General features: G+C 29.7%; 1 protein-coding gene across 1 annotated transcript; it reads right to left on the reverse strand.

Moving 5' to 3' along the window:
• Positions 1 to 2,221: 2,221 nt before the first annotated feature.
• LOC130673014 (uncharacterized) lies at positions 2,222 to 3,955 on the reverse strand. Its single transcript, XM_057477860.1, has 2 exons — positions 2,804 to 3,955; positions 2,222 to 2,439 (listed from the first exon to the last, which is right to left on the reverse strand). The coding sequence occupies exons 1-2, from the start codon at positions 3,421 to 3,423 to the stop codon at positions 2,436 to 2,438; spliced, it is 624 nt and encodes a 207-aa protein (XP_057333843.1). The 5' UTR covers positions 3,424 to 3,955; the 3' UTR covers positions 2,222 to 2,435.
• Between the last annotated feature and the right edge of the window lie 13,212 nt (positions 3,956 to 17,167).

Below are 17,167 nucleotides of genomic sequence, written 5' to 3' on the forward strand. Positions count from 1 at the left end.
GCGCTTCCATTATATCCGGCCATCGTGCCGAATTGAATGCATTTTTGACATTGAATGTCATCATAATGCATACTGGACGGGATCGATGGTTTCCCGTCCAAGCTCTTCTGGCAAATGAAAGCGCTTCCGAAATAGCACCGATTGTGCTACGACCTAGCCGAAAACCATGTTGGTTTTCCGCTAGACCACCGGCATCCACAACTTCAATTCTCAGTCGATTTCGAATTAACGATTCGAGAATTTTTCCAGCTACGTCCAGCATGCAAAGTGGCCTGTAGGACGAAGGAGTAACAGGCGAACCTTTTCCTTTGTCGAACAGGACTAACCTTTGCAGCTTCCATCGTGCAGGAAAAACTCCAACCGAAATGCAGGAGTTGTAAGCACTCAAAAGCAGTTGTTCGTGCTGAGGGAGGAGGGCCTTATAAACCTCAACGGGGATACCGTCGGGGCCCGGGGCCTTTCCTCCTTTGAGACTCTTTACAACCACCCGCAGTTCAGCTGCTGAGAAAGGTGGACACTCGATAATCATGATGATTAAGATTTGGAGGATAGTAAACAAAGGGTTTAGTCTTGATGATTGGTGGGGGATCCATTTTAATACCGGAAACCACCGTTTTCGAGGTTGATGGTTCGGCCCGGATTTCTAATGGCTGGTCCTCTACCATTTCCTCTTCACTTTCTGATGTATAAACCGGACTGTCCGACATTCATCCAGCTTAACTTTGGCTCTTTTTTTCCAGCCGCTTTGCTGCGGCCTGCCTCATTGGGCACCATACGGTTTAATAATTGCTGCCGCAATTTGATTACTTGACTACCCCAATTGTCCTCCTCCTTTATTTTCCGTTTACGCCCTGACATCTTCTGTTGTTTTTAAAACAGAAAAAAGGAATCTGTCATTACACAGAAGAAAAGGTTTTTTTAGCACAAAAAATTTTTACTTGCCCAAAAACAAATTTTACTTGCACTAAAAAATGTCTTTCATTATAAAATGAAAAAAATAAATTTTCTCGAGCAGAGAAAAATTTTTTTTAAGCGACAACAATTTTCTTGCGACAAGAAATTTTTTTTTTCTGTTCTATCTAAAGTTGATATTGAAACATTTATTACTTTTTATGGTAAAATGGGGTAACCCTCAAAAAAGACACTAGGGTTTTTTTTTATCGTAAATTAATAAGAAAAAAAATTTAATCGATTTTATACTATTTTCTTACAAATTCTAAAACTTGCTTACTTATAAATTCAAACGTGATTTTGGACGGTTTAAGAAACATTGATAAGAAAAAAAACTTTTTAAAAAACTTTAGTTGTTCCCCGTTTTTCCTCCCCCCACCCCTTTTCTACATCCTTATTAATCATTTATTTCTTTCCTTCCTCAATATTAATCTGGTCATCCGTTTATTTGAATCTAATTTAAAACAGTTAATTTATTCCTAAGCTACCGAATACTCAATCTTATGTAGATTATATTTTTTTTTTTCAACTAATAATGAGAAATAATTTCGAAGTAGAAAATAGTAAATTAAAAATATTATGTTAGTTATTTGTTTTTCAATTTAAGGGCATTCTTAGAAAGTACCCCCCTCGCCTACCTTTTAAAAATATGCGATGACTTAACTGTAATAACCGTATTCAAAATTTATTAATTAATTATAAAAAAAAATAAAACCTTAATTAAAAAGAAGACACTGTAGTTACAATTGCGCCGAGATATGGAATTTTACAAAAATTACTCACAGTTGTTATCAATCAAAAGTCAAACAAAATTTATAGAATCCATTCTAGCCTACGAAGATTAATAATAATGGCCCTTATCTTATTTTTAATAAGTTCTAAATTAATTTTAATTGCAATAAATTAATTACGTTTAATAAATTCAAAGTGTTTAAGTTTTCGGTTATGGAAATTTAAGCCCGCCACCCCTCTCCTCCTTTCAACCCTCCATGAAAGCAGCGCCACTTTGATGTTATCGGATGTGACGATAAATATCTCGAGTGAGCCGTATTAAATATAAAAATAAGCGTATCAAAATTTTATTGGTTAAAAAAAAATCGAAAATTAATATTGATTAACAAAGAACGTAGTACTAATTCCACCGAGGTATAGATTTAAAAAAAAAACTATTTACAATATTAATCTCACATTTATAACTCTAATAATTTTTAATTGATTAATAAAAGTTTAATACGATTATTTTTTATTTAAGGGGTTAGGGGTACTCAGGGGTATGAAAAAATGATGATTTTCAATAATTTTTTTTTTGTAGTTAATTACTTTATTTGACAAAAATAAAAACATAGCTTTATTAGAACACGTTTCGATTTGACTTCACGAAAATTTCAAAAAAAAAAATTAATAATTCAAAAAGTTATCGCTGTTTTTGTAGAGCCCGTTCCTCCCGAAGTCCTTTGCGGTGATCATCATAAGTCCTTGGAGATTCATCTAAAATCAATCGGACAAGAAAAATTAGTTTTATTAATAGATAATCTTGTGCCTGATCGAAGCTTTTTTTTTTTTTTTCGAAATTAACAAAATGGCGGCCTCAGGAAATTTTTTTCAAATTTTCGAGAAAAAAACCGACAGTTTATTGTTAAAAAAAAATCGAAATTTTTGAAAAAAAAAAAAATCCTTCGATCAGGCACGAGTTTTTAATGTATTTCAAAAGTACAATAAATTTTATTGAAATCTACCGAGCAGTTTTTAAGTTACAGTGATCACCAGTTCAGAAAACATAGTTTTGAGAAAAACGCATTTAAAGTTTTGCTATGGATTTATGTCGAATTATAAGAATTATTTAATAACTTACACTGAGTCATCTATTCCTGGACCATATAATAGCTCTTCAGCCGACATAGCAGCTTCCAAAATATCGATTTGCTGGTGCCTACGTTGCAATCGACCTTCTCGGGTGTTATCATTAGCGCGCTTATCTGCTACTTTGATACGTGCAGCATCCATTCTTTCTGCATACCGATGAGAATTAGGCCCACAATTAAGTCCTAGTGTATTCATCAAGACTAATAATGAATTTATACCCTCATTAAATATACACATAGCAACGTATGCAGCTATTTGTACGATAGTAAAACTAGTATTTACCGTTTTTGGGCATATTTTCCATACTAGTTGGTTAAAGCTTTCATTATTATTCTGATTGAATCCACCTACACATCTTGAAAGTAAATTTTCATTACTAAGATCTTCGTATATAGGCTTGATAGCTTTTAAAACATCAGAAGGTAAAGGAGAATAATCGTGAGAAAAGGTATCAAGCTCTCCTCTTGCTTCAGCGCGCTGGTAAGAGCACCAAGATTCTTCGCCTTTTGGACACATATCATGATTCGGTTTTTCATCACTCGAGCCGTAGTGATAAAAGGTTGCCATTATAGCAGATTTCATATTTTCAACAGGAAGGAATATATTCATTTCCACAGTTATTACATGCAACTACAATTTTGAATCCCAGCCCACGTGTACTTGCTGTTTGAAACACTACATTTCCATCACATTTTTTACATTTTATAAGAGCAGAAATTGCAGTGAATACCTGAATAAAATTTATTATTCGAAATTCAGTACTGCTGTCTTCAGGTACATCATCTTCAGTGTTTTGTTTTAATTTTTTAGAAGATGTACTCTGAATACTTTCATCACGTTCGGCTGTTTTCGGATTAAAAACATTCTTTCTTTTGACTGAACGTGACTTATTAATTTTTTCAGAACTCCGAAGTTCTCTTGAAACCTTTCTAGAATCACGTCCCATGGTTAATAATTTAATTCACTTGAGAAATAATTTATCACAAAACTATCGACTGATCAGTGCAACGACTACAGGTATACTGGCAACCAAAAATTATTTTTCAGTTCTTGTACTACCTACAAATTGTGAATATATGTAGAAGGATATATATATATATAGAAGGATATATATATTTATATATCCTATATATATATATATATATATATATATATATATATATATATATATAATAATAAATACATTAAAATGGGGAGATATTCATGACAATGAAACCCGAAAGGTCGGTTGCTTGCAGCTGTTTCTAGCTACCTGCTCTCGAATGCCACGTAGCACCCGAGCGTCCTTTGGTCATTGTTAAATAACTCGAAAAGAATTTGTCGGATTCACTTCAAATTTTCACACAATATTTTTAAAATATTATACTTTAAGAAAATGCAAAAAAAAAAAAATCGATTTTTTGAAAATTCTGACTACCCCTAACCCCTTAATACAGCTCAAAAACTGTAGGAAGTTTTGGAACACCCTAATAGGTATACATAAACGTGAATTGAGCACAGATATATGCGTTGCCACGGTAAAAAAAAATCTGGGCATTAGTTGGCCCTGCGGGCCAACCCCAAAACTTTCCGCAGTTTTCGAGCTCCTTGAGTGTTTTAATTTTTTTTTTTATTGTAGTTTGACTTAATGAGATTGTTGGTTTGTCTGAACTAAATAATAAATTCGAAATGATACAACTATATAACGAGAAATTACAACAGGGTATGTCTCAACCTTGCCAAATTTGGCCCCTTTATTAAATGATGTTATTAAGGGCGCCACTGGAAGTTAAGACTCGGCCTTCCAGAACCGGAGATGTTATAGTATGAAATCAGGGTCGTTGAAATGTATAAGAGTGAGGAGATTGAGGGATTAAATTAATTTCTACACACAATTTAAATCAATATAAGTTCACTTTTATTTAACAAATCACAATTATGTCCACCGGGCTATTATTCCTTATAACTATTTTTAACAAAACCGACTTCGTCCTCTTACAACTGATTAACTAAAATTTTGTCCACCGGACTTTTATTATTTATACAAACAAGTCCCCTGGACTTTCATATTAAATTGGCCACCGGCCAGATCTCCTGGATCTTTTAATTAAATGACGACGAGTCCCCTGGACTTTTATGACGAATTGGCCACCGGCCTGATCCCCTGGATCTTTTATTATTTTAACGAACGAGTCCCCTGGACTTTTATAACGAAATGGCTACCGGCCTGATCTCCTGGATCTTTTAATTAAATGACGACGAGTCCCCTGGACTTTTATGACGAATTGGCCACCGGCCTGATCCCCTGGATCTTTTATTATTTTAACGAACGAGTCCCCTGGACTTTTATAACGAAATGGCCACCGGCCAGATCTCCTGGATGTTTTAATTAAATGACGACGAGTCCCCTGGACTTTTATGACGAATTGGCCACCGGCCTGATCCCCTGGATCTTTTATTATTTTAACGAACGAGTCCCCTGGACTTTTATAACGAAATGGCCACCGGCCAGATCTCCTGGATCTTTTAATTAAATGACGACGAGTCCCCTTGACTTTTATGACGAATTGGCCACCGGCCTGATCCCCTGGATCTTTTATTATTTTAACGAACGAGTCCCGTGGACTTTTATAACGAAATGGCCACCAGCCTGATCCCCTGGATCTTAATTAAATTAGTCCCCTGGACTTTATACAAAAATGGCCACCGGCCTGATCCCCTGGATCAAATTTTATTTAAAATAAATTGGCAACTTGCCAGATCCCCTGGATCTATCATTTTAAAACATTTCCACAGGAAATTTAATTTTTCTCACATACACACACGTTTTTACACTCGAGTCCCCAGGACTCTATTCACACTCACACACACGCGTTTACAATGTATTAATTCAGCTTTATTTTATTATTAATTCGTCCCCAGGACTTTATTCACACCTGTTCATACTCGTTATAATTTATTCTTTTACCGACTGAATTCCCGCAATTTTTCATTAATCTCGTTTTAATTCCTTGTCCACTGGACTAAATTTATTCGTACATTTATTTCATAATTTTCTGACTATAAAATTTAACACGATAATTTTTCAACACGACAAAATTTATTTTCTTTCTATAATTTTATACTTAAATTTTCCACGACGATATTTTATGTTTCCAGTTTTTCAAGTATCGAGTTTTGGATAAAGAAGTTACTGATACTAGAAAACTGACGCCACCGACTGACTCTCTCTCTCTCTCTCTCTCTGTAAGTACATAAGCACATTATTTTTCTGCTCTGCCGTTAGAACTTGATTCTGCTGTTTTTTGCCTCCGGGCATTTTTTGTTTCAGAACTATTGCAAGCACAAAACTGCAATCTACAAGCTGAGATATAAATTTTTATTATCCGTGCCTTGTGGATTGTTTAATGATTAAATTAAATATTTTTAACATTGAAGAGGTTAGTTCTCAGTGTCTCGTGTAGAAGTGGATTGGTAACATAGAGATCATCGATCGATTTTACTAGTGACAGCATATGATAATCAGTAGACATCAGTTTGTTACTCACTTTGATGGTAAGGTAGCATCATTTAGAGTGTTACCTTAGTGGTATTATCATCCTTGTTAACATCAATTTGCTGTACTGTGCTGTAGTACACCAACTTTTTGGCTAAGTTGTCATCGAATTGTTTTGAACAAATTAAATTTTGGAGTCATTGGTTGTCATGAACAAATTGATTTCTTAGATAACCTTGCACGGCTATTTGACTTTGTAGTGATTGTGTTATGTCATTAGTGAGTGATATTTGTATTAAATGCAAGAGACCTGTCAAATCATCAGTAAACTGCAATACTTTTCGGCGAAGCTTTCATCCAGGTTGTGCACGGGATTACATTAAAAGTAGACCTATCTCAGATTGCTGTAGGAAGCAGTTTAATCATCTTTTGGAAAATTTAGATATAAATTCAACTACAAGTTTGAGAAGATTAAACTCTCAAAAATCTATTGGTTCAAGTACTTCTTCAGTCTCAAGCTTCAAGTCTGTGTGCTCTTCTCCGTTTGAGCGTACATCTACGTCTCGTGCGTCAACCTCTCAGAAGTCGTTCCCTGAGTTTCCAGTTACACCAAGTGCTCCGCTGACTCCCAGTGCTGATTCAGTTTTTTCATCACCTGTAAATTCACCAACAATGTCAAGCTTACCTGCAGATTGGTCTAAAAAATCATTGGATGATAAAATAACAGCACTTATGGAAAAATTTGTTAGTTCAGAGGTGAAAACAAATCAGAAACTTGAGGAATTGAGCAGTAAATTGAGTGATTTACAAGTTTCACAGGTGGCTACTGCTAATAAGTTGACGTCGTTAGCTGCCACTGTTCAGACTAACACGGAGTCTATCTCAAATCTCACTACGGATATTGCTCAGTTAAAGGATATGAGGAAAAATGACCTTAACTCAGTTTACGAAAGACTGTCAGACATTGAAAAAACAGCGACTATGTCATCTGCTTCTACTGAAATCTTATTAAGAAGCTGTATTATGGACGCCATTTTGGAAATATTTGAATTTTTGTCAAAAAAATAGTGTCACGTTTTCTGACCAAGTTATTGAATTAAAACTCACGAAACTTGGTAACATTACTTAGATAATAGTCCTTAGTACATTGATTCTTTTATTTTGTAACTAATTAATAAAAAAAAAATGACAAATTGATAAATAAATAGCTAGTTTTCGCGCGTAAAACTGTCTTACCGCATGATCCATCGTATAGTCAAGTAAGTAAACTTTTCCACAGAGAAATTATCAACAAACGTAGAACCAATATAATCTCAGATATTGAATTGTTATTTTGGTTCTTTTTTATTTCAATTTAGATTACTAATAACACAGAATTATGTGATTTTCTTTAGAATACATTGAGGTTAGGACAGAAATAAAATGACAACAAAAACTTTCAAACACTGTACTTATATTGAGACCGCAAGATGACACCAAAAGTAAATTTCACAGTTGAAATTATTGTCGTCAGATGGCAAGACTTAGTCCAATTGGAAATAAATATTCTCAGTTATTAGAGAAAATTAATCACAACCCTCTTCGTAGTCTTTCATTTTTTAACAGGAATTATTGAAAAAATTTTTAATTTTCTCAGTGGAAAGTTAAAAAGGATTAAAAATACGCACGAATTCTTATCTCGGATAAAAAGCAATATTTTTGAGTTTTTTTTTTTTGTTGTATATCTATAGAAAAATTGATAATTAAAAAAAAAAACATTGTAAGAATTTAAAACTTGAAAAAATTGAAAACCAGTTTCTGTAAAATGATAAATTTAAAAAATAAAAAAAAACACAAACTGGACAATTTTCGCTAAAGCGCCTTTATATAATGGCAGCAACGAAAAATTTTTTTTCCACAAAAATGAATGTTTTTGAAATTTTGTAATTTTTTAAACAATTGACAATAAAAAAAGCAATTTTTGTTATACTACAGAAATCCATCTCGTGAATAATTTCTAATACTTTTTTTTTTTTATTGAAGTTTCTAAATATTCGTAGATTATATTTTACTTGAAATTATATACAATTGTTAATAAAATGAAATATAGGGATATTTAATAATATCACATCACAGATGATATAAGGGCTGTATACCTGCAAAATATATTGCTGAAAAGCCATAAGAGCGTATAAAAAATATCTTTTTCGGAAATTGACACAACTATGTTTTATAAGTATAACATAGACAAAAAATTTATTTTTATTTTTAAAAAATTCAATTTATTTTTTTATAAACCCTTATGGCTTCTAGGTTGGTATAGGAAGCCATCTGCGCGTTTCAAAAAAATTTGATTTTCAAAAAAAATAAAAAAAATTTTATCTCGATTATACTTGTAGAGTATAATTACGTTAATTCCTAAGAGAAAAAAAAATTTTATACGCCCTTATAGCATCTGTAACGCGATATACACTAATGCAAAAAATTTAAGGAGCAGAAAAATTTTATAAACTTTTTAGTGATTTTTGGAAGGCTGTAACTTGGTGAAAAATAATTGTATCGAGATTTTGAAAAAAGGATTTTACAGCTTGAAATCTCGAGTTTTAGTGCATTTTTTAAAAAATTTTTTACAAGCTTTTTTACAAGCCAGTTATTGCGCAAACATGAGAAATACCGCAAAATTTCTAAATTTTTTTTTTTTTTTCGAAGAGCCCACGGACCGCGAAGAAATTCTTTCAACTAAACGAATGCATAGTTCGCTTAGCAAATTTATTCAGCTTCAATTTGGTTTTTTCCTCAACCTCGTAGGACGATTTGTCGCAGAAATATCAGCCTTCAAGCAGAAAATGATCCTTTTGGCTTTGATCATCGATATTTCAGGTACCAATGATCGCACAGAAAGTTGAAGGGCGGCGGTGAAAACTTGAATAAATTCCCTATAAGATCCTGTCATCATTTTTAAAAAAAAAAAATTTTTTTATTTTTAACATCCATCAGAAGTAAGTACAAAAAAATGACTTTTTTTGGTTTTTTAGTAAATCAACCGCTACTCTGCAAATATCAATAAAAAAAATAATGTTGCCAGGGACTTTGTTAGCTTGATGTACCCCTAAGACCCCTGTAAATTTTTAAATTGATCTATCGAACCGTTTTTTGGGAATCATCGATCAAAGCTTAGCTAAACAATTAAAGGAGCAAGTTTTGTTCCTTTCATGGTGTAATCATAATCAAAATGAAAAAAAAAATTTTTTTCGACTTTTCTCAAATTTTTGCGTTGGTAACTCAGCAAATGCAAGGAAATGACAGAAAAAAATAAAAAATTTCCAAAAAATGTCAAAAAAAAAATTTCGAACACAAAAAACAAGTTTCAATTTTTTTTTTCTTCGATTTATTTTGACATTTTTTGGAAATTCTTTATTTTTTTTGTCATTTCCATGCATTTGCTGAGTTACCAACGCAAAAATTTGAGAAAAGTCGAAAAAAAAACATTTTTTTCATTTCGATTATGATTACACAATGAAAGGAATAAAACTTGCTCCATTAATTGTTTAGCTAAACTTTGATTGATGATTCTCAAAAAACGGTTCGATAGATCAATTTAAAAATTTACAGGGGTCTTAGGGGTACATCAAGCTAAAAAATTCCCTGGCAACATTATTTTTTTTATTGATATTTGCAGAGTAGCGGTTGATTTACTAAAAAACCAAAAAAAGTCATTTTTTTGTACTTACTTCTGATGGATGTTAAAAATAAAAAAATTTTTTTTTTTTTTAAAATGATGACAGGATCTTATAGGGAATTTATTCAAGTTTTCACCGCCGCCCTTCAACTTTCTGTGCGATCATTGGTACCTGAAATATCGATGATCAAAGCCAAAAGGATCATTTTCTGCTTGAAGGCTGATATTTCTGCGACAAATCGTCCTACGAGGTTGATGAAAAAACCAAATTGAAGCTGAATAAATTTGCTAAGCGAACTATGCATTCGTTTAGTTGAAAGAATTTTTTTGCGGTCCGTGGGCTCTTCGAAAAAAAAAAAAAATTTAGAAATTTTTTATCTTGCGGTATTTCTCATGATTGCGCAATCACTGGAGCTTGTAAAAAATTTTTTAAAAAATGCACCAAAACTCGAGATTTCAAGCTGTAAAATGCTTTTTTTAAAATCTCGATACAATTATTTTTCACTAAGTTACAGCCTTCCAAAAATCACTAAAAAATTTATGAAATTTTTCTGCTCCTTAAATTTTTTGCATTAGTGTATAACGATATAATATTATTATACCAGTTATTTCGTGTGATGAAATCGGTGAATTGGAAATTTTTTTATCTACAAAAAAGTAAAAAAAAAAATACTGCTTACCTTCAATTATTTTTTACACCGATTAAATGCATTTAAATCCAATATATAAATCGTTGGTATTGTAAGAAAAATACCAGAGATAATATTAAAAAAAAACTTTACCCAAAAAGCCTTTATTTATTTATTAACAATATTTTTTAAAAAAATTTTTTACAAGTAAGCTGAGACTCTTACTGGCATAGCCTATAACGTCAGAGTGGCGCTGCTTTCGATCAGGGGGCTTAAATTCAAATTGCTGAAAACTTTAACACTAAATTTACAAAATAAAAATTAATTTTTTTTAACGTTTAAATATGATTAAATAAATATTTATAAATTTAAATAAGTAAATATATGAATAAATTTATGTATGATATATTTTTTTATTCGCTTACTTTGAGCAATAAAAATAAAAAATTTTAATCTCTAATAGATATTTATTATCATAATTCTAATTGAATTCAATAAAAATATTATTTATTCAAATTATGATAATAAATATTTATTTGAGATTAATAATTTTTATTTTTATTGCTCAAAGTAAGCAAATAAATAAATTATATCAAGTTATATATATAATACATCAATTAATTTATTTTTTTACTTATTTTTATTTATAAATATTCATTTAATCATTTTTAAAAGTTAAGAAAATAAATTTTTATTTTGTAAATTTAGTGTCGGAGTTTGCGGCAATTTGAATTTAAGCCACGCCTCCCGATCGAAAGCAGCGCCACTCTGACGTCATAGGCTATGTCGATAAGAGTCTCAGCTTAGTTTTAAAAATTTTTTTAAAAAAACATTTTTATTAAATTAATAAAAGCTTTTTGGGTAAATTTGTTTTTTTAATATTATCTCTGAATTTTTCTTACAATACCAACGATTTATATATAGGATTTTAATGCATTTCATCGGTTTAAAAAATAATTTAAGGTAAGCAGTATATTTTTTTTTACTTTTTTGTTAATAAAAAAATTTTCAATTCACCGATTTCATCACATTTTGGATTTTTTCATTTCTTTTGATTTTTAGAAATTTTTAAAAAATTTAATCCTACATAGCATCGAGTTTTAGGTAGCCTAGGAGTAAAATGACATATGTTAAACTATATAAAATTATATACGTCTAAAGGTATTTTTAATTTTATACCATCATTTTTTATCCAATAAGGGCATCGTTTTCAATGGTTTGAAAATTACCACATACAATACTTATTTTTGTTTTTTTTTATTTATCGTTGGTCATCTAAGAATGGTGCGCTACTCTTGCGAGAGCTGCCCAACTTACGGCATGAGTGCCGTATGAGTGTAAACAAAATGCTGCCAATAGCTTGAGTGCAATGACGCAAAGGATATGGCTATCTTTCTTCTAGACGCGCGAGTATCACGATGAACAAAAGATCGTGCGTGAAGGGTTTCTTATGAAGTCATTACTTGTAGCTGCATGCATATATGTGCTACATATACTATTGTGCGTGAAAATTATTTATTGTAAAAAGATATTGGTACTTATTCACATGAATTAGTGTCGTTGGCTACAGAGTAAAATTAAGTTTGAACCTTTGTGTTTCAATAATCCTGGATATTATAAGTCATTGAATAGAAATTAATTGTGTAATTGAGTGGTTATGGTGAGTTAATAAATATTTGTGAAAGTTTACTTTATTAAGATAATTAAAATCATGGTGAACCAAATGAATAGTGATAATAAGAAGCGAAAGAAACCAAGACCTAAATCACGGAAATTTTCTTGTCGACAAACGTAAGTACTTTTTATTATAATTATAATAGTTGGTGGAAATTAGTTATCCAAAACGATATGGTTTCATCAATAGTAGACTAAGTATGACGTCTCGTTCATTTTCTTTGCTTTTGAATATAGTTTCCAAAAAAAAAAAAAATAAAAAAAAAAAAGACAGAAAAAACGACTCAAAACAATCTTCTACTTTTTTCTTTACTATTGAAAAAAAAAAATCTTTCAAAGCTTGCCACATTTAATAGTGGAAAAATTTCGTTTTTTATTTTTAATTCTGAGGTTCTGTATGGGGTATTCCACGCTAAATTGACCACTGTGGATCCCGACCCCTTTTGATTTGGCTGGAAATTTCTCTTTTTCTACCCCATCAAAAAAATTTCTCATAATTTTTTCACTCAACCCACCCAATTTATTCTTTTTAAACAGCTATAACTTTTTGAGAATTTAACTGATCGAAGCATTTTTTTTTTTTCGAAATTGTTGTTTTATTAATGTACTTTTCGAAAAATAATACAAAAAGCATATTGCAACCTAACTTCATTGTTTTTTTAACTTCCCGCTTAGAAAACTATAAAATTTCGAAAATTCGGGACCGATTTGGATGGTTCTTGCGGCAATCGAAAGAGCTTGTTAGCCATCAACTTTCCTGAAAATTTCAGATCATTTGATCCAGTAGACTCGGAAATACTGGCGAATCACAGAAAAAAAAAAAAAAGAGCCTCACAGACATAAGGTCACAATTGAAGTGAAACTTTTTTAATAGTTAAGTCGGTCTACATAAACAAATAAATAGATTAATTTAAATATACATATATATATATATATATATATATATATAAAATATTGGCCATTAGATCTTGTCGGGTAGAATAGCATCGGAAAAAAAAAATCTCTGGAAATAAAAATATGTATAACTATTTTTCTACTAAATGTAAAAATTAAAAAAATAATAAATTATAAAAAGAAAATTCAATATTTAAACATATATGTATCTTAATTGAATGCAAAGTTATAAATATGTTATGTAAAATGAGTGAATAAAAAATAAGTCCGAATAAAAAGTTAATAAAAAGTAATTACTACAAAGAAAGATATATCTCCATATAAATTATTGTATAAAATTTAATTTCAATAAATAAAAACATGAATAATTGAAAAAAAATATAATTATAAAAGTATTAAATCATTTAAATACATTTGAAATATTTTCTTTCATTGAGTAAATGAATAAATGAAAGTATGCAATTTTAAAGCTAAATAAAAAAAAATTACTGAAGAAAATAATAATTCTAAAAACAAGCATCTGCATAACTAAACATGTATATAGAACAATTATGTTAAATGAGCATCTCGATAAATCAAATGTCTAAAAAAAATTGACTGTTTTTGAACATCTTTATAAAAAATGATATCTATAATTAGATTTGATTTGATATCATATTTTATAGAGATGTTCAAAACCAGTAATTTTTTTTAGATATTTGATTTATCGAGATGTTCATTTTTATATAATTTTGTTATATACATGTTTATTTATGCAAATGGTTAGTTTTAGAATTTTTTTTATAGTAATGTTTTTTTAGTTCTCTTAAAAATTACATACTTTAAGTTATTCATTTACTCAATCAAAGTAAATATTTTAGATATATTACATGAATTTATACTTATAATCACAGTTTCTTTTAATTATTTATATTTATATATATTGAAATTAAATTTTAAACAGTACTTTATATGAAGGTATTTTTTTATTTATTGTAATTACTTTTTATTAACTTTTTAATTTTGTTCTTTTGAATTAAAAATATTTTCAAATACACACAAAAATTCTTTTCAAATTTTTAAATAGTGGCCATATTGTTTTTAGTGACTTATTTTACAATACATATTTATAATTTTAAATTTAATTAATATACATATATTCTTACATTTAGTAGAAAACTAGTTATACATATTTTTATTCTCAAAGATTTCTTCTTCCCCGATGCTATACCACTCAACAAAATTAGTCCAGTCGATGCGCACGAAAAAATGGTCAAAGATCATTTTTTAGGTAGGTAAAGATCGATTTTGAAAAATTTTTTTTTCAAAATACTAGAAAAAATATAAGGAAAAAAGTTACCATAAATTTGGAGGGTGATCTTTTTTTTTTTATAAAAAAATTAGATGTAAAATGAAATATCTCTAAAAGTATTGAGAAGTTATCGAGACAAACTGGTATCATTGTTTTTGGGATTTAATAACGAACAAAATGAATTTTAAACGAAGTCTCTACGACGAATAGTTGCTGAGATAAAAATTATTAAAGCGCGAAAAACGAAAAAGCGCGTCATTTCGTTCGCGCGCGGATAAACAAAAGAGTGTAACTCGGCAGCAAATCGATATTTTAACAATTTTTTTTCATTATTCTCTTAGTAAATCATATATCAACCATAAAAAAATTTGGTAACTTCCAAAAAAATTTTTTCGAATTTTAAATTTAAAAAAAGTAAAAATCACTTTTTGTTAAATAAAAAATAGAAAAAAAGAAAAATAAATAAAATGACCTAATGGATAATTTTTTTTGAACCATTACCCAAATAATTACGGGTAATGACAGTTAAAAAAAATTTTTTTTTCATAAAAAAACCCGTTTTAAAAATTTTTGAAATTTATCAACAATTAAAAAAAAAAAATATTTTTTTTGATACGACAGAAATTCATCTCGCGAAATTCTGAATCGAATGGTATATACGAATTTTTGTCGATTTTTTGAAATTTATCCTTTATAATTTTCAATATAAGGACTTAGAAAAATTTCTTGCTACGGGACTTTAAAAAAATAGGACTTCGGATATCTTCGGGAATTGCTAGAGAGAGAAAGTTTCTAACGGATAATGACTACTTTCTCTCTCTAGCAATTCCCGAAGATATCCGAAGTCCTATTTTTTTAAAGTCCCGTAGCAAGAAATTTTTTTAAGTCCTTATATTGAAAATTATAAAGGATAAATTTCAAAAAATCGACAAAAATTCGTATATACCATTCGATTCAGAATTTCGCGAGATGAATTTCTGTCGTATCAAAAAAAATATTTTTTTTTTTTAATTGTTGATAAATTTCAAAAATTTTTAAAACGGGTTTTTTTATGAAAAAAAAATTTTTTTTAACTGTCATTACCCGTAATTATTTGGGTAATGGTTCAAAAAAAATTATCCATTATGTCATTTTATTTATTTTTCTTTTTTTCTATTTTTTATTTAACAAAAAGTGATTTTTACTTTTTTTAAATTTAAAATTCGAAAAAATTTTTTTGGAAGTTACCAAATTTTTTTATGGTTGATATATGATTTACTAAGAGAATAATGAAAAAAAATTGTTAAAATATCGATTTGCTGCCGAGTTACACTCTTTTGTTTATCCGCGCGCGAACGAAATGACGCGCTTTTTCGTTTTTCGCGCTTTAATAATTTTTATCTCAGCAACTATTCGTCGTAGAGACTTCGTTTAAAATTCATTTTGTTCGTTATTAAATCCCAAAAACAATGATACCAGTTTGTCTCGATAACTTCTCAATACTTTTAGAGATATTTCATTTTACATCTAATTTTTTTATAAAAAAAAAAAGATCACCCTCCAAATTTATGGTAACTTTTTTCCTTATATTTTTTCTAGTATTTTGAAAAAAAAATTTTTCAAAATCGATCTTTACCCACCTAAAAAATGATCTTTGACCATTTTTTCGTGCGCATCGACTGGACTAAATCTAATGGCCAATATTGTATAAACATATGTACATATATATACATACATATATATATATATATATATATATATATATATATATATATATATATATATATATATATATATATATATATATATATATATATGTATATATATAAATATTTATATATATATGTTAATATATATATATATACACACATTATATACATGTATTTATATATCTATATATGAATAACGTGGTCAAATTCCGATGCATGCGCACTATACTCGTCCACCGCACTACTCGACTCTTCTCAACTCCCCCCACTCTTTTATATATAAGGCTTCCTATACAAGCAATTCCCCTTCTCGCGTATTCTAGACCTTCACTCAATGTTTCTCCTTTGGCGCTACCTCCCCTTTTCCGCCTCAAATCGTTCAATTTAAGCCTCCATAAAGAAGTGTCACTTCAAAAAAAATTTTTTTTATTACTTATTTAGTGATTTCTCAGAAACGATTTGAACGATCGACTTCAAAATCTAATCAGCTCTAAAATTTGATAAAACACGTCGATTGCCACCTCAACCATCGAAATTGGTTAATTCGTCTGCGAGATATCATCCGAGAAAGAAATGCTAAAAAACGGTTTCTTTCGAAAACAATGGCATACGAAAGTATTTTCGAGCTCGAGGAGCTCGAAAATGTGTTTACAATAATGTTTTCAAGCTTAAGGACTCAAAAACAGCGGGAATTTTTGGGGCTGGCCCGCAGGGCCAACTGATGGACCGATTTTTTTTTCAGATTTTTAGAAAAAATCGCAAATTCTTCGATGATTACCAGTTTTAATTTTTTTTCTTCTTCATTATATCAAACTTTGATATTTTCAGTAAATCCCCATCATTTTTCGAAGTGGTGTTTTTAAAATTTTTTTTTTTTTCCAATTGAAAGAAAAAAAAATTTTTTTGAACTAGCCTTATTTCTTATAACACCATCCTAAAAATTATTGAGATTGCTCAGAGAACTTCTAAATTAAAAAAAAAATAATAGCAAACATTTTCAATGGTAATCATCGAAAGATTTTAATTTTTTTGATTTAAAAACCA

Source organism: Microplitis mediator, chromosome 8, assembly GCF_029852145.1.
Source record: "Microplitis mediator isolate UGA2020A chromosome 8, iyMicMedi2.1, whole genome shotgun sequence".
Taxonomy (NCBI): Eukaryota; Metazoa; Arthropoda; class Insecta; order Hymenoptera; family Braconidae; genus Microplitis; species Microplitis mediator.